General features: G+C 34.9%; 2 protein-coding genes across 2 annotated transcripts in view; one reads left to right on the top strand and one right to left on the bottom strand.

Moving 5' to 3' along the window:
• The window catches only part of INSYN2B (inhibitory synaptic factor family member 2B), a 31,608-nt gene extending 8,552 nt beyond the window's left edge, over positions 1–23,056 (bottom strand). Inside the window, exons 1-2 of the mRNA XM_031598015.2 lie at positions 21,748–23,056; positions 1,497–3,623 (exon numbers count right to left, since the gene is read on the bottom strand). Of these exons, the coding sequence (XP_031453875.2) occupies positions 1,497–2,896 (1,400 nt within the window). The 5' untranslated portion in view covers positions 2,897–3,623; positions 21,748–23,056. The remainder of the gene's footprint in view (positions 1–1,496; positions 3,624–21,747) is intronic.
• The window catches only part of DOCK2 (dedicator of cytokinesis 2), a 158,304-nt gene that overhangs the window by 69,445 nt on the left and 63,457 nt on the right, over positions 1–25,402 (top strand). The window contains exons 28-29 of the mRNA XM_031598014.2: positions 23,067–23,165; positions 24,466–24,560. Coding sequence (XP_031453874.2) covers positions 23,067–23,165; positions 24,466–24,560 — 194 coding nt within the window. The remainder of the gene's footprint in view (positions 1–23,066; positions 23,166–24,465; positions 24,561–25,402) is intronic.

Here is a 25,402-nt window from a genome sequence, read left to right as displayed (position 1 = left end):
TGTCATGTTGCAGACAAAAATAAGCTCACCAGGTGTATTCCTTAGTTGTAGTCAGGAAATACTATTGATACACATGATACAATGCTAACATGAGGGATCCAGTTTGATGCACAAGCCACTTGTGCACAAATGATTTACTTGACGTGTCTAAGTGCTGCTGTTTTATGCAATATATGAGATATTGTGGGAAAAGTTAATTCCATCCCATCCAGACACAGCATACTAAGCCAGTTACGCTGTGTCTAAAACTATATGTGTGATAACCTAGGCTGCACACAGTTTTATTTAAAAAGCAAACAAAATTCTTGTTTGCTTGTTTCTTTGAAAGATACATTGGCTGTTGTTTTTTTTTCCCTGAAGATAAAAATTCTTTGATGGAAATAGTACGTTATCTTAAAAGACAACTTTAAAATGCATCTAGGATACATTTACTGTAAGCAGAAACTGTTGTTAATGGTTTGGAGAGCATTAATAGTGTATTTTTAATATGTAATTTGACCACAGAAATATTTAATATTGTACTTCATCATATGAATATGTATGCTTCCTGAGTCTTCTGACATGAGTTGTGTGGGTAGTATGGATATTATTTATAATTCATGAATATGTTACATAAATAATCATTGTGGCTTTGGCTAATAGATATGAGACTGTTCACTAAAACTAAATATAGATCATGCATTCCTACTGATACTGAAGAAAGCAGTCATTCTAAAATATGAGACTCCTAAGAGTCTTGCTAACAATCTTCATATGCTCTATGTTCATAGCTTTAATAACTTTTAAACCCTGACCTTCAGTTCCTGCAAAGATTTCCTGACACACTGAAGATTAAATTAATAAAATTAATTTAAAAAATTAATGTGGTCTTTTACCTTTTTCTATTCTAAAGGCATTCCCTTTAAGTGGATATAAGTGATATAACAAAATGTAACCAACAACACAGTCAGTCCCAACAATGAAAGCCTGCAGATGTTGTGCATTGGCCACTAATTTTTTTGCTCGCTCGATAAAGCAGAACTAATATCGAGCAGACCCATGGTTTTGCTGATATGAACTGTTTCAGTAATAGGTCTGTTTTGGCACTAAATGCATATCTGACCTTGATAAAGAAAGCTGACTTGCCATAGATTTGTTATATTACTTAATACATTAGACTGTTGGGTTTTGTTGTTCAGCTTCAGAGAGATTTTAGCTAGATGGAGACTGTCAGCTGTGTGTTGGCATTGTATCTGATAACATAAATCTAAATAACAAAGAGTGCTAATAAACTATGTCTCTCGCTCAGTTTATTAAAGGCAGTGATAATTAAAGCCAACCTATAAAGAGACTTGCTTTTCTGTAAAGGCTCAAACTTCTCAAAAACTGAATGAGATTATTTTTGCGAACTCATCTTTGAGTATTTCACAGAAAAAAAATATAGTAGCAAACGTTAAAAGAGCAATAACATCTGCTTCAGGTTTTTGATGAATTAGTGATATTAAAATGCACCGTACCCTTCACTGAGGGCTCTGGATTTTTCAAGGTCTTGAATTACATTCAAAAGGACTTTAATCTTCTCCTGGTTTGACAGCAAGGATTCCTCTACAGACTGCAGCTTGCCTTGTAGAGCACATAGTTCACCATGTGTCAAATGAATTTGATTTATTTCACTAATCTCTTTGTTGATGTGTGGTTTTATTTCATTCCTTGGCAGATAAGACTTTGTGTGAAATCCTTCTAAACAGCCATTACATTGGGAAACATCAGACAGAGTAGAATTTTTCTCAGTTTCAGTACTAAGTGTAGAAACAGATTTTGATGCGTTACTGCTGGTCGATGACATTACTGTGTGATCATCATTTGTTACTGTCACACAGCTGGAATCTGTTTTATTCTCTCCTGTCTGTAGATAGTTTCTGAGGAAACAAGGAGATGAACTTTGATTTGATGGAGGTGATAATGGAGTAGTTTCTTTACTGCTTGTATCTTTTCTGACTACAAGTAACTCAGAATCACTGTTAGCTGTTTCACAAGAGTCAGAATGAGGTTTACAATCACTGTCGTTAGTGGAATCACTTGAGCAAGGGTGTATTTTTTCAGAAATAGGTGACAGCATGCTGGTTTCATTGTTTTCATTACTATTTATGATAGTAGAAGAATTAGACGAATGCAGTAAATTACTTAAATTCATGGTCGTGTCTGATGCATCCATGGAAGTATCACTGTTTTGTGGAAAATTCACATGAATGTATTCAGGCACCTGTGTAGAAGCAGTTGTCTTTTCTGTTACTGAGGAATCATGGGTTTGGACATGTCCATTTCTTTGTGCTTCTGGCAGTCTTTGGCTTGACTGACCATCCACCTTACTGTTCCTGAATCCATCTTCCAAATGGCTACTTATTCTTAAGTAACAGAAGTCTGAAGACATAATGTCTTGTTCAGAAAGATTGTCATTTACTGGAATGCAGTCTTTAGGGTCACTTGGCATTTCTGTTAGTGATTTGCTTACCAACAGTTTTTTTCTTCTAAAAACAGGGAAATGTTTCCTGAGGCTAGGAGATGTTTGTATGGCAATATTCTGAAGCCCCTTCTGAGCCTTTGGAAAAGATGGAGGTTGTAATAAAAATTTGTGATGTTGAGATATTTCTGTATTTTCAATCATTAATGCAATATCTTGGGCAGGATTATTATCCAGTTCAGTGACATCTACTGTATCTGTGTTGATACCATCATCCTTGAAACGAACTTGCTGAGATTTGCTTCTGCGGTGATGTGGCTGTCTCATAAAATCAAATGAATCCAGACTGTTTCTCTTCAGTAGCACCGGGCGCACTTTCATGTTTTGCTGGGCCATTGAATCACAATTTAAAGTCTGCAAGTAATGGGTCGCAAAGAAGCACATTACATTTGTCATTTGAACTCTGTCGTATGATTGTATACCTTAGATTCAAATGAACACCTTGCTAGTGAACAAGATAAGCATTTCATTCTTCTTGTTGTTCTTTTTCAAATTTAATTGCTCATTAGACTGAACACTAAGGTAAAGATATTAAATATAAAATGTAAGGAAAGATTTATTGTAGCTGGAAAATGCAGAAAGCCTTCTGAAGCAAACATGATTCTTCATTTTACAGAATCACAGTAGACAGCTACGCTTACAGTCAACTCATTTAAAGGTCACATTGTGTCTTATGGCTTTCCCAATGGCTCTTATTTGTCAGTCACCTCTCCATTAGCAATCCAGCTTTTTTTTTTATATGACAGATCAGTCACACGTCTTACACGCGTCCTGACTAAACAGATGTTGCAACTTTTGGGGGCACTTTCATTTCCGATGCATAGTTTTACTGATGAAATTATATTAACTAATAACAAACTGAATTGCTTCTTAAAGAAAGTTTTCTTCTTCAGCTGTGTTTTTACTGTTGAAAGTTAAACTAACACTTGTGACCAGATAAAAACATAGGATCAAGCAGGGTTCAGTAAGAGGCATTACTATGTGTAGTTGTTACTTCAGTTCATGCAAATAGGAGGCCATCTGTATCCAAGGTACTGTGTCATTTGGGAAAGTCTTGTAAATACTTTCAGAAGAGTGGTCCCATCTGAATAACCAGCAAATGCAGAATAACATGAAATATTTCCTGAAAGTAAAAAGACAACAGCTGTAGATGAACAAATCACCAGATATGACCTTGTTCTACTGTCTCTAACAACTCAATCTCCTGTAGTTTTGCAACTTTGATGGTGAGATTTATAATAGAAACTGAAAGTTTTTTTTTTTTAATTTGGAGCACCTCATGAAATGTCATAAATCAACCAAAAATGCATACAAAACACTGATGTTTCCTTCAGTTTAGTCAGTCACACTATAACACACCAATGATACATGCATCAGTGGCTGAAGGGATGCAGAGTATTGTTGTCTCCATCCAAGAACGTGAGCCATGTATTAAGAGGAGGTGACTGATGTATGGTGCATTATGGTATGAGAAATGCATGTAAAAAAACATTGCTAACAAATATGTGATGTATTAGTGCTGAAGTAAGAGAACATAAAGGCACCAACCATAAAATCTATCTTGCACGTTTCATTCTGTGTGCAGACACTTTCACATATAACTGGCAACCACATAGGCCATGAGAAATCTTATTACTTGAATATTTTTATCGATGTAAGATATTTTGATAGAATTTTGCTGGCAACCCTATTGTTACAAATGTAGACTCATGATGGCCCCCTGAATTAGAACATACAGGTGAGTGTACGCCATATATTGTTGTGATCAAACTATGTATATTTAACTTGTATGTTTATTAGTCAGCACTTTTTCACTGCAGCTTTTGCTGATTCTCACCGAAATAATCCATGCTATGGACTCACTCTCAAATGTGAGCTCTCCTCCACAACATTTTGGGCTGAAATTCAGAATATGCAACAAATAGTGCTGGACTATTAAGCTAGCTGCTGGAATAGAATAGAGTTGGGGTAACAAAATAAATTTGTGCAAAATATGGGAAATATGCCAGAGGATTTGTAATAATTCAATGAGATTTACTTTCATGATTACAGAAGTGCTTAATATTGTGTCTAAATTCCCAGCATGAAATCATATTTGTGTTCAACTGGTGGCTTAATTACCTGTACTTTTATTGTCTTAGTGTAATATTTTCTTTAAACATTGCACAAACTTTACCATCTTTAACTGAGAGGACTTAATGAGGTGGATGTATTGGGAAAGGTATTTTATTACAGTGTAATCAACAAATTTATGTAGCCCCATGTAATTAACTTTAAGCAATATAATTTAAGTAAATTAATAATACAATACCATTCTATTATGAAGCTTTAGAAGAAAGTGAAAGTATCAGATGATTTCAGAGCAGAGATAAATGTCACATATCAGTAAACAAATATGTACATTAATACAAATTATATTTTTATGATATACCAGTGTCAAGTACCTTAAATCACCATGCTGCTTTTTCACTGTAAACAAGTTAACACAATAGAAACATCAAATTGTTACTGCAAACAAAGTTCTAGTGCCACGATCTGAGTTCTCATATTGTTTACTAATTACTGGAGCCTTTTTACAATTTTGTTTGAGAACTGATCCAAATATTGCAGTAACATTCCCTACATCCCACCACAGCTGCTCCGGGCAGATAGACTACTTTAATGTGAGACTACTTTAATTCCCAATTAAATTAATGGATGCTAGGTTTTCGTAACTGACCTTGCATTCAGCTCTCTTATTCCTTCCCTTCCTTAGGCAGCTGCTCATCACATCTCGGGAAAGGCCTTGTGAATTGTTTGGTGGTTTTCTGTTTTTTTTATTGTTGTTGTTATTGTTGTTTTGGGTTTTTTGTTTGTTTGTTTCCTGAATTAACAGTGATTTCTTCCAATCTCCTCATTCACTGGTTGCAATTTGAGGAAAAAGTTAAATATTTTATCTGGTTTTCAAATTCTTTCATTTATAGTTTGACACCTTAATTTTCCATTTTGCTTGTCTTCTTTTTAAAAAATATTTTTTATTTCTTTTAATGACAGTGTGACAGTAGTATTCCACTTTAGTGTTTCTTGGAAAAGGACTCTCAACAGACTTTCTTAAGAAACAAGTAAATCACTAGGCTAAAAGCATTTTATGAGGGCAAGAAAACGATTAGCATAATCACCTTCCTTCTGAGCATCAGCACTTCAAACTTCCTTGTTCACTCTAGATTATTTTGCCACTTTGAGATGGTCTACCTACCAAAGATTAAACAGATGAATTTAAGCGTTTCAGATACAGTGATGCTTGATAGAGCTGTTGTGACTGAGTGACTTTGTCACATTTGATTTGTTTTTTTTTAATCCTGTGTAAAACCTATTTTCTGTAATATGCTGCTAGAGGAATATTTGGAATATTTTTATTTGCTTCATCATTGTATTACATTAAAATTTAAAAGCTCGATGAAAAATATTTTATCCAAAGTGCAATTAAAATTTTAAATCTAAAAGTACAAAGTGCAAGGGCTGCTCTGAATGGAATGTCTCCGTTTTATTATGTTGGCTGTACAGCAGTAGAGGTTGAACCGAACCTTCCTGCCAGTATTCCATTACATTGTGTTGCTGTGTGACAGAAGACAGCAGAGGGACAGTGTGGCACAATGGCTCTGACATGGAGGTGCATACGAAGCATAGGGATGGAACTGAATTCCTCCATGAGGAAAAAATGGTACCTACTGGCATTTATCAACAGTTGTTGAACATTTTGTGGAGACCAAACAGGGATGTGAGCACAGTGGAGGAGGTGGTTTGTGTGTTTAGCAGTGGTGACAGCAGCAGTGGTTACCAGCACTGTGCAGACTTTTATGAGCACTGCACGCAGGCTCTTGTTCATCACTGGCAAAAACGCATAGCTAAGAGTGGTGACTGTGTTGAAAAAGAATGTTTTGTGGGTGAGAATGTTCTCTATCAATTAATGTTATTGCATTCCTTGCTGTATTTTCCATGGAAATAAATAGGAGGCATTACTTTTGGAGGAACCTATGAAAGTTAGTGGTTATTTAATTTTCCAAGTTCTTAATGTTGTTCCATCTTTTCCTTTTTTAGTATTCTCTCAAAGGTAATATCTAGGGCAACAGTTGTAGTAAGTCATTCTAGGATGAATTTTAATGAACAGATTTAATTTTTATTATATAAGAAACCCCAGTGGAGTTTATGGTGCTATTATTTTTTAGCATTTTTATGTTCAGTAAGGGCAGAGACAAATTCATCACAGTCCAGTGGGCTGCAGAATTATTTTTAATAGTTTCACCTCTAATTTAATGTCATTTTCATGTTTATAGCAGGCTCTTTTATAGCAGCATCAGGTTACCAGGAGATTTTGCAAGGCTAGAATAAAATAATAGAAGTCATTATGTAAACATCTTGTAGCACTCTCTGCAAATTATACAAGAAAAAAAAACAGCAATAAACACCTGTCAATAAATCTGAAAATAAATGCTGACCTCAGATATTTCAGTGTACTTTTTTCCCAGTTATGGATGGTGCAACATTTCGTAGCCACAAAGAACTGTCGTAAAATGTATTACAATCCCTGGCTCAAGCACTCAGGAACACTAATAGTCTTGTTATTTTTTTCATGTTCTCAGTGCCCCTTTTAGCACCACAGGCATTCCAGGAGTGTAAGAAATGTGCTTCATCTTTTCCTTGATGTGTTACTTTTCATTCTCTTCCTGTTTGAATCTTACCATCTTGTAAAAGGACATTTCATAGGATTTTAGGAGATAGTGTTTTCTTGAAGCATTTATGGACTAAGATGTGGAAAAGTTTTTGTGTATATTCAGCTGGAGTTGCAACTTGCTCATGGCTTGATGAAAGGACCTGTTGGCTCAGTTAAACACCTCACTGTCAGGTTTCCACTTAGACTTGTGTAGGGTTTAGAAAGAACTTTCCAGGCAGTTGTTCCATGTAGAACTTGATTGGATCAGGCTGAGCATGTCATTAGTGCGTAGCACCACACTTTGTGTAAAATGTATCCATCTGAATAGTAAAACTTTTTGAAAGAGTGTGAAGTCACAACACTGATGTTTATATAGAATGCTTTGCAGAATGTGTAAGAGACTTGTTCATTTGGATTGATCCTGTTATATTAGGACACTGGTGAAAAACGCCAGCTGCAAGTATGCAACAATACTGATCTTCATTAGAAGTGCTTTTCTTGGTGGTTAAATATCTGGGAAATATATTTGTTTTCTTTATGACGGACTGCATCATGTGTTTACATGGTTAAAATCAAGTCGTGGATTTTGATGTTTTAGGCAAAGAGCTGTACCCTAATTATTTGCACACAATGCAAGTAGTTAGGGTACAAACAGCATAAGGGGATGAACACTGGTTGGGACTTCTAACTACTAATAAGTTAAACATATTAGTAATTTAAACTAGTGTGATTTTTTTTTTTTCCTATGTGTTTTTTCATGGACTTAGATCAGTTTGAGTACTGACCCAAGCTGAAATATATCTCTTCAGGTATAAGCTGTTAGCTGCCTAGCTACGTAGGGTGCTGTTCAAGTCCAGTGTTACAATTCTGTTGGAAAGTTTACTCCAGAATTTGCTGGAAGGTACTATTAGACAACTTCTGTCATGCCTTGGAACAGTCATTAATAGTTTAAACAAAGTACAGATAAAAGTGTATAACACTTCACAGTTATCTGTTGTAAGAGTTATATTCCTTAAGATACATAGAATTATTCGTTGAAATCTATTCAAAAGTTACTAAAGCTAATGGTGATAGTGAAATTGAATCCTAGCTGTATTTATTTGTTATCATTGTACTGCAAATTTCTCAGTTAAGCCATTCCTTTCAGATAGGGGCATCACTGTTTTGTTAACTTTGTTATTTTGTTTGATCTTCTGAAAGACTTTAGTGATGCTTTCAGGTTGTTTGAGAATCTATTTGCTTTCCATTCCTTAAGCAAAATGCTTGACTTGATCTTTTAACAGAGTAATTTGTTTGTGAAATTAGCAAGGGGCAAAGAAAAAAGGCTTATACTGATTGGAATTTATTTCTCTTTGGTCAGAAGGAGAGAGGAAATGGTGGAACAAGGAACGTTGTCAGGAGGTGTTTCTAACATCAGTATGAACTGTGGGAGTTTCATAGAACTTTCTTAAAAACTATAAAGGAAGTAGGACTGGGAATTTTAGTGAAAGCCAAAGAATTTTTGTGGCCTTTTGTGTTGCTGTGCTTGATAGCTTCACTTTTGGAAATCTCGGATAGAAAGCCAGAACATCAGCATTTTCAGAAATGCCTCTGACCCTGCAAATTACAGCCAAAGGCAACTTTAGTTTCCTTGATGTGGCCTCCCTAAATACAGTGATTCTATGTTTCTGTAGTGATTTTATTCACAATATATCATTAATTTAATGTTTTAAAAGTTGCCCATATTTATTCTGTTAGAGCTTCAGTCTTAATTCCAAAATGGCAGAATTCTGAAATGACAACTTTAATGTTCAGATTTTTAGTCTTATTTTGACCACGTAGATAGACACTCTGCAGTGATTTTCCTTGCCTTTCAAACCTACAAAATAAGCAGTGCCTAGTTCTTTCATCATATATTGAACTGAGGCAGTCACCACCTTTAGGTGCTGATGTTAACATGAAATATCCCTGTCTCATTATTTTCTAGTCACCATTTTTCCCTCAAATTGCTAAAATTTAAAAGCTGCTGAGGAAATTAGAGTCTCAAGTGAGACTTAATTTCCTTATTTTATGGTGTTAATATTCAAAGACAGAAAGTGGAAAACAAATATCTGTTGCTTGTGAAAATTGTGCATGACCAGGACAGTCTGTCATGCAGTGAGTAACTTCGTATGCAGATCTTAATGCTTTCACAACATTTGCTTGCAGTATCTCATTGGGATTGAAACAAAAGTATTCTCTTGAAATTCTGAATTGAATTTGAAATTGAAATTCTCTCCTGAAAAAGCCTTTAAGAATAGAAGTTTTAACAAATATTTTACATAGTTTCTTCCATAAGAGCATGGATGAAGATGTACTGAGAGTATAGACAAACTGCAAGCAGGCTTGTGAGAGAAATACTTTCAACTGAAAATGTATGAAAGGTGCAGAGCCTACAAATTAAAAAATTCCCCCACAGTACAAAATTGCCTACTGTAATGAAATACAGGAAAAAGCTGTCAGAAAGGAGGAAACTTGAAGCTGCTGAGAGCGATTTTTTAAATGACCTCTACGTGTACAGGGATGTTCATCAGTCACAGCAAGGAGTCTTCTTTCTTTGAGTCTTGCAGAATAAAGCAAAATGCTGTCTATGAAGGTGAATACATTTGTTATTGAGAAAGATGAAATAATTTGTGTAGCATAGTTTTGTGTCTGGAGATTTCTCCAGTGCATATGTTGTCTTGGGTAGTATTTTGTTATTTATTCTTTTTGATGAATGCATAGAAAATCTAGTTCTGACCGTGATAAATGCCACAGATCTCTGTTTGTATTCCTGTATGTGCTTAAAGGTTCCCTGCAATGGTTTCAGTAATGCTGAACAAACTTTACCTGAGCACCAAAGACCACAGTTTTCTTTCTTTATTTATTCAAATCTTGCTAGTACGTTCAGTGAACCACCTGAAGATGGGATTGGGATGCATATAGAGGAGAATTTCCTATAGATCAGTAATACATGATGCAACTTTCTAACTTCAAAAAGAGAAGACTTTAGCAGTGGGAGAGATTATAGGATTTTGTCTTTAAGCAATAAAACAGCAAGATTTGAAGATTACTTCAGATTGGTGAGACAAGGTAGGGAAGGTGCTATGGTATTTACCCTTGGAAAAAAAAATGGTCTTGCCTGAGCAAGTTTTAGGAATATAAATGGACTCTGGCTTGGCTATACTTTGCTTGAGATGATGGGATGTCTTTCTGCATGAAGTGCTGAAGATGCAGTGAAAAATAAAAACAGTGAGGATTTTCATTTATTTATTAAGATAATTTTCAGAACTATGTTACTTGAAATTCTGTTATTTTTACTTTTAAAAAAAACCAAACAAACAACATCGAACCTACCTCGTCTGAATACGTAGATGATAGAGCCCATTGGGTGTTTTGGAACAAAAGGTTTCATAGATTATAAAAAACACAGATTTCATAGATTATAAAAAGCTCTTTTGGAGAATATATTAGTGGTTGTCAATTCAAAATTTATTGTAGGGAGATTATCTAAACAAAGTTTTACTGATAACAAGTGAATAAATTCAGTCCTACATAAACAGCTGAGAAGCCTTTTTTTTTTTTTTTTTGGCAGTGTTTACAGAGGTAGCTGTACTTAAAACTGGGAAATTTCTCTTGAAGAAATGCTTGAGTGCTTACAGGGAGATGGAAGTTATCCAATGTGACAGGTTGGTGAGTTGGAAAGTGCCCAAATAGCTGGTTCATATCATAAAATTTCACTGCTCTTTCTTGTATAAATATTCTACTATTTTCTTGTTCATTGAAAAAAATATTTGGAAGCACTTTCTGTTTGTGTAAAAGTGTAGACATACATATTACACCTTAAATTACTGTACATTTACACCCAGGCTTTATAAAACACCAACATATGTGTATCTGTATGTAGACATAGATATACAGATAGCCTGTGTGTAGGCAGACATGCAGCTCAGAGATTATTGCTTTGCAGGCCTCAGGACTTTGATTAGAGCCACTCTCGTTAATAAAGTTTATCTTTTCACCTTTTTCTTCAGTTGGGTAGCTTTAACAAGCCAGCAATCTAAAACTACATTACTACATTTAAAGAGTCACAGTTTGTCTTCTCGCTACCTCTCTTTAAGAGGAAAGGTGTGTCTTTAAGACTGCTGTGGGAAAGGTATGAGGGCTGCTCCAAAGGAAACACCCTCTGTTTTATTCTGTTGGCTCACCGTGTCAGAGACGGATATTAGTGGGATGGCAGTAGAGACTGAATCTTCCCTCCAGTATTCCATTTTGATGGTGTGCAACAGATGGAAGCAGAGGGGCATTCTGAGACAGCAGTGTATGACATGGAAGTCCATGTGAATCAAAGAGGTGAAACTGAATTCCTCCATGTGGAAAAAATGGTACCCACTGGCATTCGTCAATGTTTTTTGAAGATTTGTGGAGACCAAGCAGTAGATATGAGCACAGTGAGGAGGTGAGTAGTGTTTTTCAGCTGTTGCAACTATGGTTCACCTCCTCAGGTGCAGATTTTTATGAGTGCAGCACGCAGGCTCTTTGCTCATCGCTGGCAAAAGATGCATAGCTAGCAGTGGTGACTGTGTTGAAAGAGTGTTTCGTTGTAGGTGAGACTGTTCTCTATCAAGTAATGTTATTACATTCTTTGTTGCATTTTCCATGGAAATAAATAGGAATCATTACTTCTGGTTCACTTTTGACCTACGTATATAATGTATTGAATATATGGGCTTTGGCACCTTTCTCCTGATATCCACTACCTTAATTGAAAATTCTGAGATCTAGTTGTTCTTTCAAATATTAGTTTCTCATGTATTACCAAATGATTTTCTTCATATCTCCTGTAGTTTTTGTAGTTTTTTATTTCCCTGCCAGTCCAGTGTGTTGTTTCAACTAGTGGAGTATCAAACGAAAGATAGCAACATCTTGCAAAGTCAGATGTTTGTCTGAATTTTTGAACTTGTTTTATTCAAAACTTTATTTCCCTAAGGTTCACATCCCTTCATTTCTGTTCAGAATTTCTTCCTATAAAGTGTCTACAACACTTGTTTACTTAGTCTACAACTTTTCTAGACGGAGAAAGAGTAAACCCAATCCATCTCAAGTGTCTTATGCTAGTTCTGTAACACAGTCCCTCGCCATCATTCCTCTGGATTGTTTTTTACTATCCTCAGAGCAACAAAAATTGATGAACTTTTTCTTACAACAGATAATTTCATTAAGAAATTCACATTTCTTAGAGTGCTTGTTCCACACTGATCTTTTCAGGGATTAATTTAACCTGAGAATCTTGTGTTACACAGAGATCTGTATGATCATAGAATTGAGTTGGAAGTGACCCTTAAATGCTATCTAGCCCAACTCCCCTGCAATGAACAGGGACACCTACAGCTCGATCCAGTTTCTCAGAGCCCCATCCAGCCTGACTTCGAATCCACCACATTTCTGGGCAACCTGTTCCAATGTCTCATCACCCTTACTGTAAAAAACGTCTTCCTTATAACCAGTCTAAATCTCTCCTCTTTTAGTTTGAAACCATTTCCCTTAATGCAATCACAACAGACCCTGCTAAAGGTTCTGTCCTTTCTTACAGCCCACCTTTAGATCTGCATATTGGCTGTAGCATGCAGTGGTAACTTTTAAAATGGCTCAATGTGTAGTTGGTAAATGTACACTGAAATAGAGCTGCATAGAGGCAGATCAACAAAAACTCAGATTGTTGTTGCAAAGTATATCTGTTCAGTTTAACTTTGGCAACATTTATTTAAATTTGAATTCCTCTTCTTTGCACACTGAGAGTAGGTGTCTCTCGGTTTCAGTCTTGCTGATTTGGACAAACAGAAGCCATTATTTCTTTAATGGGATTATTTTTATCTTGATGTATGTAAAGCTCCTTTTACAAAACAGAAACATGATCTCTGTCCCACTTGTACATACTATGTGATTCTTTTGTGTTTATTTATGAGCTGCAGAACCTTTAGGTAGGAATATATATGGTTCTCTAAAACTAAAATTCAAGTACTAGGAAAATTGTATTGCATATTATGTTAAATTAAATTAATTAAAGGTTATGAGAGTGATTGTGTGTCCTTCAGAAAAGATAACTATGCAGAATGCAGTAAGGCAAAATATGTAACAAAAAAGAAAAAAAAAGCCTCCTTCTATGAAAACTTTATGGCATTGTCATTGCTGTGCTTCAGGATTTTGAAAAGACCATAATGAAATTATATGTCTCTACTGTGTATATTGAACTATACGTATGTGGGTTGCATGCACAACATTTGAATTTGAGGAAAGACTATTTCTAACCTAAGCCATTTGAAAAGAGAAAGAAGTTGCTGGTCTCACTTCTGCACTTAATTGTTTCTGTCATTGCAGTATTTTTTTGCCTTCAGTGAACCATATGGAAGAGACAACTGTCACATACATATTAAACATCCTGCATATGTTGGGAGATGGTAAGAGAAAAAAAGCATGCAGGTTCTTGCCTAAACACATTCTCTCATGACTCTGGGTTTCCTACGAAAGAATGGAAACCCATGCAGAAATCTTGTGCCTTATTTCATCGTGGTAAAACATCTGGAATTTAAAATCTACCTCTTGAGGCTTTTTTACCTCTATTCATGCAGGCAAGTGGGTGACATCAGAAATGCAAGTGACAGTATGTTTTGCTCTCATTAGTTGCAGTTTTTAAGTACTAGGCTAAATATACCTTGCTGTAGATCTTTCTAACCTTCCGATTCTGAAAAATATTTCAGTGTGAGGGAATTGAATTATGGCAGTTTAGAGACTGGATTACCAGAAATTGGCTGACAGTTACTGCTGGAGGTATGGAAATCATACTGATTGACTTTGGCAGGTATATACAGAGAAGGGCATTTCCTGTTAGCCTCTCTATTATTTGATGAGAAAAGCTGCAGGTGGAGAAGAACTCCTAAGAAAATCTGTTGTCAATTATGATCATGGCTGCTTTTCAGTATCAGAGGAATCATTTCTCAAGTTTTATCCATCTTAGTGCAGCCTGCTAAAACAATCTAGTGATCTGGAATGCCTTCTCTTTCAATTTTTGTGAAATGAATAAGTGATATAAGTGTCGATGTGATTGTTAGCTGGAATTCATGTAAAACTTCTGTTTTGTTTCACTCCTGAACTATCATAAACTGGAATTATCCAATCTTGAGAGGAATTGGTGAGAACAGTAAAGCAAGAGGGAAACCTTTCCTTATTGCCTGTATCTGCTATGAGTTATTTTACCTCAAGATGCACCAATGTGATGATGTTGGCATATATGATGATGGATACAGTTAAATAACAAGGATTACATAATAGAAAACTTGCTGATATTACTTGTTTATTTGCGCCTTAGCAACACCCTTCCTTTGGTTTTGCATTTGCAGATTTCAATATCTATTTCATACTGTCCATAGTGTAGGCTTTCAGGAAAACTCTGAAGACAAATTTTTACAGTCATGCTTTCAGTTTTGTTCACCAGCTGGTATCTTCAGTTCTCTGTGATTTTATTCTGTCATTTTATAGCCCACTTCTGTCCTTTTTATTTTAATGTCCTATATATAGTTCAGTGTTGCTTCTGAGGTGTCCAGATTATGCAGTACAAGTGTCTTTAAAAATAAATTGTAGTTATTGCCTGGCTATCTTTTCAAAAGGTAGAGAGAAGTTGTTTTCCAGATTACTTAATATTTGTTAGGAGAAGATTTGAAAATAAAGCACTGCAGTTATTTGCAGCCAGGAAGTACTGTAGCCTTGCAATTGTAGCCTTTCCAGCACACCCACTATTAAGAGCCCCAGGCGCTGAACGTAAGCTGTGCTGCAACTCAGTTTGCTAGAGGTATGAATTCCAAGTTATAGCATTATTGCCATGTGCAGCATTATTTCAAAATATTTATGACTAAGTACTGTTAATTCTTCAAAGCAGTAGGGTGGCAAGTCATTCAAATTCGGTCCCACTGGGGTAAGACAAGTGGATGATTTATTTTTCACACTTTATAAAATACTATTCTTTTATCCTTTCATTTCTGCTGACTCAGGTAAGGAGAGTTTTAAATTGTGTCAGTACTAACAATTTCTAAGCATACAGAAATAAGTGCTTTGCCCCATGATATTTAGGAAAAAAATATGCTTATTTTTATTGATAGGTTTTTAATTTGTGAATCCAGGAAGTTGAAAAAGGCACAAGTTGAACAGGGCCTGGGCATTCGGCCGAACCCAAAGGCTCTTAATGACTGAAGGGAGGAGGGTGACAAGTTGAAAAACATACTGCGAAGGTGGATTTACAGTTTTTCTACCTGCTGTGTACCTCTGCTTCTGAACAAAGTGGTGTGATGTGTTCAGCTCTGAATTTTGATAGTTTTTGCAAAATCTCTTAATATTAGTTTTAAAATGCTGAGATAAATAAGGGAGACTGCGGTTAGAGGATCTTATTGAGGTACCAGAGAGCTCTAAAGCTGGGGGCAGAAACTCAGTAACTATGGATCTTTCAGCATGTTATGTACTATGCATATACAAATAAGTGGAAGAAAAGGTACAGCTGCATACTTTAGGAGGATAAAGTACAGTAAGATAATGAGTTGTTTCTGGTGCATTTAACAAGATGATAAATTCTATAAGAAAATTAAGAAGACGACAGTACAATGGCAGGAAGAAGGTGAGATGATACTTCAATATGTGTTTTTTGAAGGCAGCTAGAATCAAGCAGGCCTTGTGCCTAGTCTGTCTTCAAGTCCTTTAAGAGAGGAGAGCTGCAATCTGATCTTTAAAAGAATCACAGAAGTGTAGATGAGCATTTTATTGTCTTCTTGATAATGCATTTCTGAGGTGACAGAACACAAAGGATATTGATCACACTTTTATAATCTACTGATGTGGTCACTAAAGGAGAGATTAAAACCTATAAACACAGAGGTCTCTGAGCCTTGCTGAAGAAATTAACATGCAATTGCTCTGGGCAACATAAGCAAATGTCCAAGTGATGTCAAGGGCAAAAACACCCACCCCAAACCACCACAACTTCTTTGCCTCATATCAGATAGCTTGCATTTGCTTTTACAACTGGTATGAATGCAAATTTTGCTTTAGTTAACAAAGTTATTTTTAAAGAAGTTAATTACTGATAATCATTTCTATAGTAAATCTGCATTGCCCTGAGTTGTTGGGACACTGGTTTGTCTTTCAGTGTTGCTTGTTTTGAAATTCAGTCCTTTCTGAGGCTCACATTTTGAAGGAGTTGTGAAGATTGAAATATGCATACTCAAAAACTGCATGGAAATAAGTGTTCTCAAAAATACCTTGTAGTCTGAAATGAGTTTTACACATGGGAAGGCAGTAAACTTCAAAGGAGACAGGAAGATAGCACACACTTAGTAAAGTCTACAAATAAACTGAGAATCGTGTTACTCATAGGATGGCAAATCCCTACAAAGTAGTCTGTAAGTTAATCACTTTAAGTAACTGTCTTAAAATCTCTTTCTCTGTGCTTTCCAAGACTCCTCTAAAGACAATACAGAACAGCCTATGCAGTCAGTATTTCACACGATTGTGGCATCGTTAGTGAGTCTGAAAAGAAAAGAGCAGTCTGCATATTTAGTGATTGTATGTAATATGGCCAGCCCTACTTTGGTGTTTCAGGAATGAAGAACACCTTTATTGTGTTTTGTATCTCTGGGATGTCCTTCTGGGGGCTGTCATAGCATTGCCAGTAATTTTGTAACAGTTATTTCCTTTACTCTTTATGCCTTACAAGCAGTACATTGCATTAGTGACTTTGCAGTGATGTCATATTCACAAAATTATAGGCTTTTTTTTTTTTTTTTAATTTAAAATTATTACTTTATTTCTTCAGAAATAGCTTCAGGTGTAACTTCTATATCCTTTATACCATGACAAATTTCAGTAGTTTAGTTCTGAACCTGATACTGGAGTTGATAGTATTAATTTGGAATTGTGTTTAGTGGAGGTGTAGGTTGCAATAGTTCAAATCATAGCCCTCTTTTTTGTATATTTTGTTAGCTATATACTGATGTTCCCACACATTGTTTATTGCAGCAACCAACCATAAAAAAAATCCTTGTAAAACTGTTCAGGAGACACATGCAGATAATATCAGAGGCATAACAAATATGGAGATAAAGACAAATGTTCCTTCTTTAACAAAAATGATAACACAACGGTATTATACCTCTTTCAATTTCTAACCTGGTTTTATTGCTCATTTTACAAAGTTAAACTGGTTACCAGAGTACCAGTTCAATGTTCTTAATTTGGAAAGGGACAAATGACAATTAGAGCTGCCAAACTGAGAGCACTTTGACAGCAGCATACATATAAATATCAGGAACTAGCACCAGGCTCCTCACATACAGCAGTTTGACTTTATCTCCGTGTTTCAGCTGCTAAAAAAATAACAAACAAAAGAAAAAGAAAAGGAGTAGTGTGGATTTTTTTGGCTAGCTTAGCTATACCTAATGACAAAATAGCACTAGACTTTACAAAGGCAGACTGCGATCTAGCAAAAGGATTAATCCAAGCAGGGAAGGCAGTGCTGTTTTTAATCCCAGCCTAATAGAAACCTAAATATTGGTGACTGCTAATGTTTCATTACTAATGTTCCATTTCCCAAGGTTTGTGTACCTTGGGAAAACTAAGATTTCTTCTTCAACAGTAATGTATGCTGTTATACAGACTTCAAGTCTCTTTCCATCAATGTCTGCAGGATTTGGTGTGATTCTCATGGACTTTTGATGAAAATTGTTGGATTTGGGAAGTTCAAGTACAGTTGTACTTTTACTGAAATAGTAATGGCTAAAAAAACCACCGTATTTAATTGACAATAATACCTGTTAGTGCATTTCTTAGAAATTTACTATTTATTAAATTGTAATTATGTGCAAGTTTGTCGATTTGTTAATACAATGGATAGGAGTTGTTGGAGAGCTATTTTCATTGCGCCTGATTTTCTCTGTAAGACTACTTGAAAGCAAGAGGCAAGTTTCTGAAGCTTCTATCAATGTTAAGGGTAACTTTTCTGATAAAGCCTTACTTTGACCATTCAAAAATACATTGTAGTAGCATCATCTGTGATTGTGCAGTTGAGCTTTTAAATTTAATTTTTCTGTTCTTGTCTTATGTTTAGTTCAGCTGAAAGGGAACAAAATGAATTAAAGGGTGGCTGAGTTCTGGGAACAGATGAGCTGGCTCTATTCTGTTTTAAAGAAGTGAATCACCAGTTTAAGACATCTGTCTTCTCAAAATGTGTAGATTTAAAGTACATAGTTTAGAAATAAAAGATGCTATTGCTCTTTCTTTGCTTAACTTTTTGTACATGCAAGAATAAATTGCTTAATTCAAGCCATTTCTTCTAGGCCTAGTAGTCGATCTCCACTGACTGTGTGCTTTATTTTGTAGTATTATACAATTGGAAATACCCTGTTAATGTTTGTTTTTTTCCTGCTGTTACACTTCTAGAGGACTAGATCCTGCACATCCCATTGTTTTATTTGTTTCAGTTCTTTTACCAACTGCAAAAGGCCAACCAAACTTTAGTACAATACATAATTTTTTTCTGAATGAGAAAAAAACTTAATATTGCTCATCTTATTCTTTGACAGCTTGTATTTTGTGTCTTGTGGATGGTTTTGTGGAATACTGTCTGTGAAAAGCAGTACATTTTACAACTCATAGTATTTTCAAGACTTACTCATAGGATCAATCAATTCAGTCTTTATCCTAGCTATGAACTGTAGAAATTCTGGGTTGGATTTACAGAAACAAATTGCAGCTGCAGTAAAATAATTGTACAGAATTTTATTTTTGAATATTGTTGGGAAATCAACAAAATATTTTTTAAAAAGACTAAAAGCAAAATGCTGAAGGATGTGTGTTCTAAAAACATCATGCTGCTGTCATGCCATAAAACTTTGTCTCAGTGCTTTTATATATGCTTGATGAAGTCAAATAAAGTAATTTCAGAGCGGCCTTGATTGTCTAGCTTACTACGTATTTTTAAATCTTACAGAGCAGCTGCTGTTACTCTTTCATTGTGTTACAAAATTTTCCTGTCCTTTTCAGTCTGATAACCTACTACTTATATAGTTGCATGTCCTTTTGGCTACATTACATGAATGAAGAAAATAATTGAACAAAGAAAGCACCATCTAAGCAAGGTGAACACTTAAGCATCAAGCTTTTTTTAAAAAGCAGGTGTAAATATAACTGCAGTGTCTTTGGCCACCAAAAGCACTTGAATTATTAGAAATTATTCATGTTTACATTTTCTTTGCTTTTTGATAATGTACACAGCGTTATGTCTTTACACTGTGGCTCTGTGTTGGTAAATCTCTCTGTTAATGAGGGTAAATATTATTTCAGTATGTGAAATCTTCCTTCATCATTGCAGAAGTCCACCTACACAAAAATTACTCTCAGAATAGCCACTGAAATACTTCTACGTTAGTACTGAAGTGGAGCTTCATTCTACCATGTTTCTGTTGCTGTTTGTTTTCCTGGTGCATTTACTGTATTTATTCTTGTGGTGCTGGTATTATCTGAAGTTACTACGGCAACCTGTCACCATTTGCTATTATAAAGTATGCTGGGATTTAGTTGCTAGGTGTTGAAGTTTGTTGTCTTATTCATATGACCCCAATATTTTTCTGATGCTTCTTCTGTGCACGTTATATCCACAGCTAATATTCACATATTCACCTTAATAACCAATTTCTTTTACTTTAGCTAAACTTTTCCAGTGCTTATAGTAAAGGAAGCCAGCATTATAATTCATTAAAATTTGATGAATTTGATATAATAATAATGCTGCTTCTTTTTTTTTTTTTTTTTTTAGTAGACAGGAAATTTGATTATTTCCTGAGACATTTTCTCCTGTGTCTTATTTTCATTTGACTTCCCATTTACTTTGTACTCCTACTCCAGCTGGAAATGTTATTTATTTCCTGATCCATTTCTTTACTTGTATTTTTAATCACATTTTGAAAGCATATCAACCAATTTATTAATTCAAAATTAGAATTCAGTGCTGCTTCTGTTCCTGGATTCTTTTATATCTAAATGTGTATGAATGTTTTAAAATTGGAAAACATCCTTCTTACTGTATCTCTTTGAAAAAGTACACAATATTCCATTGTTATTTGTGATAATTTCTCCTATTATTAGTTTTCTCTCATCAACAGAGTGTTTACTTGATACTTTTTTTTTACACATTTGACCTAGTTTTAAGCAGCCTCTCTGCTTTAATTCCTTGGATAAATCCTAAACACAGCTGAAATGACTTTCTAGGCTTCTGCTTGAACTTCATCTTGTTTTGTGCAACCTTTTTTTTTTTTTTTTTTTACACCATTCAATCCTTATACATAATACGTGATTTAATTGAATAAACTTTTAAATCCTCAGCATTAGACTATTGTTTTTGTAGGCTGTGCTTGATTCCAAATTTCTTCTATCTAGTGAGCATGCAGTATTCATTCAAAGTGTCGTAGGTAGTTACTGTGCAGAACTGAAAATCACTCTTTTCAAGCATTTCATGTTCTTTGCATATTTTAGTAGCAGGTACTTAAACAGCATGGGAGAATTTAAGAGCATAGAGATTTGCAGATTTGATCACAGCTCTCTATATTCCTAAATGAGGCTGTTTTCATGGTGAAGCTGAGAGAACACAAATACTTGAATAATCCAAGGCTGCATCTGAGAAGTGAATGTTTATTGCTGGTGTTTCAGTTTTAGAAGGGGAGGGGCAAGCATTTAACCTATGGAGGGGCAGGCAATTAGTTTCTAATAGCTGAGACTGTGGACAAGAAAATTATTAGAGATTAATTTGTATTGGTATATTTTCGTGCTTTAGAGATGTCTGGAAATGATGGAATAAGTTTTAGTAGCAAACCAGCTGTCACCTTTTTATTTGTAATGTAGCATTAAGTCACACTAATATGAATTTGATAGGTGGGTGTAAAGTACCTGTATAGTAATGTGTGATCTTTGTTTCTGGCTTTTTTTAGTAATTAAAACATATGATCTATTAATTAAAAAATACAGTACATGATGATTAAGATTAGGCATTCATGCTGTACCATAATAACAGATATAGCTAGACACATTTTAGAAGTTGGTTTACAAGAGCAACAAAAAATAACCTTCTTCATGTCTTTATGCCTTTAAGCAACATAATAGATCTATTCAAGGCTTGTAAAGAAATCCTACTTATTTCAATAAATGATTATTTAATATGAGTATAGAAAGGCATTTTGTGGCATAAGTTTAATAAAAATAAAGGTTGTTTTAAATGTACAATATTCTTCAACTTCTGTCAGGTTTCTTTTCAAAAAAAATTTTTTTCCCCAAAATCGAGACATCAGAAAGAAAAATATAACAGTTTCATTACTGCATCCTTTGCAATTCATTATTACTTCCTCTTATAAATTTAACATAACAGGAGACATTTTTCTGATTCACAACTGTTCAAGTGAACTTCTACTGCAGGAAAAACAGCATTTCTTTTTAGAAAAGCATCAGTACCCGAGAACACACGATACCTTACCTGAAATCTTTGAGTGTACCCACAGGAAATGTCTTCTTAGTCTTACAAAGTAGATAAGCCTCTCACTAGCTCTAATGTTACTCCAAAATAAGGTATAATAGGTCTTTTGTATTGTAATTGTCACTGTTTATATGCAAGAAGTGTACTAGATCTGCTCACGCAGGAATAAATAAATAAAAAAAAGGCAGTACAAACTGAACAGCAGCTAACATGAAAGTAAAAGACCTCTAGTGGCCATAACCTGAAGTTAAAGGAGGTTTCCCTTTAGTAGACAAAATGGTTGTGGACAGCAGTCTGCATGTTTGATACTTTGGTAACGTATGTATTTTTTGACTTTCTGACACAGCAGAACTGTAAAGCAAAGCAGAGTTCAACAGAGAATCTGATCTGAAGGAGAAATGAGCTTCGGATTAGAGGGACTGTGGGGAGTCACTTCTGACACTTCTAAGCCTGCATGATGAAAGAATCAAAGTCAAATCAATCTAGAAAACTATTTTGCATGCTTACTTCCTTCAGATTCTCTTATTTTAATAGAATCAAAGCATTTAAAGCAGATTCACTCCTAAAACACTAATTAAGAAAATTAAAAGGTATCGGTAAGGAGGATTCTTCACTATCTTAAAGGAAAACTAACAATGATTAAGCATGCTATTACTGAGAGCTAAGAAGTATCTTTGTTAGTCTCAGTCCGTGGCAGTGAAAACCCAGCCTTATGAATCATTTTATATATTGCATCATTTCAGCTTTAGAAATAGAGGGAAATAAAACATTTACTTATGAGGAAGTTTGAGGGAAGTTATGAGAGAGAAAAGTATTCTACCAAAGATTTAGAGTTCAGTAATAGTTACTTCAGTGCCTATAAAATTCATCCTTTCTTGCAGTATTTCTTCCTGTACAATACCATAGCCTTTATTTCTACTATGATTAGAAATTTTTGATCACAGTATTCTTTTCTTCCTCTGAATTCATAATGGTAGAATCCTAGGAAATACCACCTGCTTTTCAGGAGTCTTTGGGTAATATTTAGTTGCACTTTATATGTAAGTACAGCTCAGACTATGTGCTTCCAAGTACTTTGTCATAAATGATGCCACTTTTTTTTCTCCAGAGATGGCCTATTGCCAGGGTAGTTTTTGAACTCTGATTTCACAGTATGTTTCTTTCATCTGAGTTTATGAATGTTTGCATTTGATTTTATTTTAACATTCATAAAAAGATTTATTAGGCATTTGGAACATTTCAGATCTAGACTACAGTCCAATATCTAAAGTAATCTAGATCTGTTACCTTTCTATTGATTGCTTTCTGTTTTCTTTCAGAGTCATTTTGTTGCATGCATGACAGCCATCTTAAACCAGATGAATGACCAGCATTACTCAGTTTACATTGAAACTTTTCAGACGAGTTCAGAACTAGTGGTGAGTATAAAATAAACATGGATATGATAAATAAGTTTAAGTATTTTAAGAGCTATGAGTCATTGGTAGTGTTGTTTAGTATTTTGCCTGGTTCTTCCTAGCATGAAGTCTATTTCTGCAAATTTTTTGCCTCTAGGTCATTTTATTCCCTCCCTCTTCTGCTGGTGTCCTTGGACAATACACTGTGATCTGAAACCTGTGATCTGATTGAGGTCATCTAACCTTTAGGTGATAATTTAGAAATCAAGAATTAAGTAACAGGATCTTTGTTATGTACTGTTTTGAGCAGAAACAAGTTGAAATACAGAAACAAAACAGAAAATCAGCAACAACAAAACAACCCTTAACTAATCAAACCTTCCATTCCCATTTTGCACATGGTGATCAGTTTCCACTTTTCATTATTGGTCAAGATAATGTTACATGCTAAATGCAGTTAAATGCCTTATTCTTCTGATGCGGAGAACTATGTCAGTTGTTCCTACGGCATATATGAAAAATATTTGCCGTATTTTTCTCGTTTGTCACAGTAATCACTGATTTTGTCCCTTATCTGTACTTGTGACATAACTCCAAAATAAGCTGGGTATAGGGTAAGGTTTTCATTACACGATCTATATTTTCTACATAAAAGTAATATTTTTACTTGGGAGGGTTTGTCTTCTTTCCTTTCTTTAGTATAGTCAGTGCTGTGCTATAATTGAAATGCTAACTGATCAAATCATGGGTAGCTTTTTGCAGTTCTTCATGTGCTTGAATTTATTTAAAACATATGTATATTTTCAAAATAATTTCAGCTTCCAAGGAATTTGTGTACTTGGTCCTAGATAATATAATAATAGAAGATAATAGAAGTTTTAGTGAAAACTATCAAGTGCAGTAATAATTCATCTGCCTGAACAGTTCTTCAGAGCAAATTTAAACAGAAACAACAAAATGCACCATGGTTGTTGTTGAGTTTTTTTTCTGTTTATGGAGGCACTGGTTTGTTGACTTGTCATTTTTTTCAGGAGCACAAGTATATGTCTGAAAATGATAAAGATTTGTTCTCAGTGCTGTGGAGAGCTATTGTTCACTTCTTTCTCTTTAAGTAATTTGACAAAGCACGATCTTTTCAGAGAGCTACTTGCTAGATTTTGGTAATAAATGATGACATTTCAGCTCGCTAGGCTCATGCATTTTTAGCTGACTTGCTTAGAAATTCAAGGTTAAAACTGCATATATGCACTATACTTGAAATACCAGGCGCACTTAAACTTTGTGTTAGCAGTCACAGTTTTATTGTGTTTTGTTGTTCTAGGACTTCTTGATGGAAACATTCATAATGTTCAAAGATCTCATTGGAAAGAATGTTTACCCTTCAGACTGGATGGCTATGAGCATGGTGCAGAACAGGTAAAAAGGAGCTGGATGACTGGTGCTCATGTTCAGTGTGGTTGTGAAAAGGGAACTTGTTTCATATCTTACTAAAAAGTGATCTTTTGCCCTTCCAGCTAAGATGACAATATAATTCCAATTTGTTTGATGCCAAAAAAGTCAACATCTAGAATAATTCATTAAATAGTTTATCTGCTTATGCAGTAAGTCCATTTATAAAAGAAAGGGAAAAAAATAACCCTAAAGTGGAACTATATACTTAGTCTGTATGTTGACAGTCAAAAGAAGCAAAACAGTAAAAGTCTTGTTAAATCTTAACAGCACAGTTTCTACATAGATTTAGAATGTTCTCAGTGAGTTCACTGTGATGCAAGTTAGCAAATGCCATTTTCTTTCTGAGCTGAAAAATGATAAAGACCATGTCTTTGAGTACATCTCTATATTTATAGGAGAGGGCAGAGTACAAGATGCTCATGTACTTGAGAAAGTCTATTGCTGTATCTATAGTATGCATCATCTGTTCATGATTGATTAGTTGAGACAGGTTTGTTCTCTCTGTAGATAAAGACAGTACCTAACCAAAAGCTCATACATTCACATTTTTCATATTTGTTATTATTTACTCTGAGAGCTTGCTATTAATTAAAAACAAATCTTTGAGTGCTCCTATATGATTAAACTGACTAAAGGAAATACCTTGTGAACTTAAACCGTGCAAATTATACACCTTAACCCACACCTATAATCTGTCAGAATAAATGAGGATGGGATAAACAAGGTGTTGGTCAATATTTCTTAAGCCATAGGATGACTGTGATCTTGATAGTAGGATTTCACATTGTGAAAGTGAAATGTCACAT

Source organism: Phasianus colchicus, chromosome 15 (genome assembly GCF_987193195.1).
Source record: "Phasianus colchicus chromosome 15, bPhaCol1.hap1.1, whole genome shotgun sequence".
NCBI lineage: Eukaryota > Metazoa > Chordata > Aves > Galliformes > Phasianidae > Phasianus > Phasianus colchicus.
Note: the sequence above shows the minus strand (reverse complement) of the source record. Positions and strands in the feature narration are given on the sequence as shown.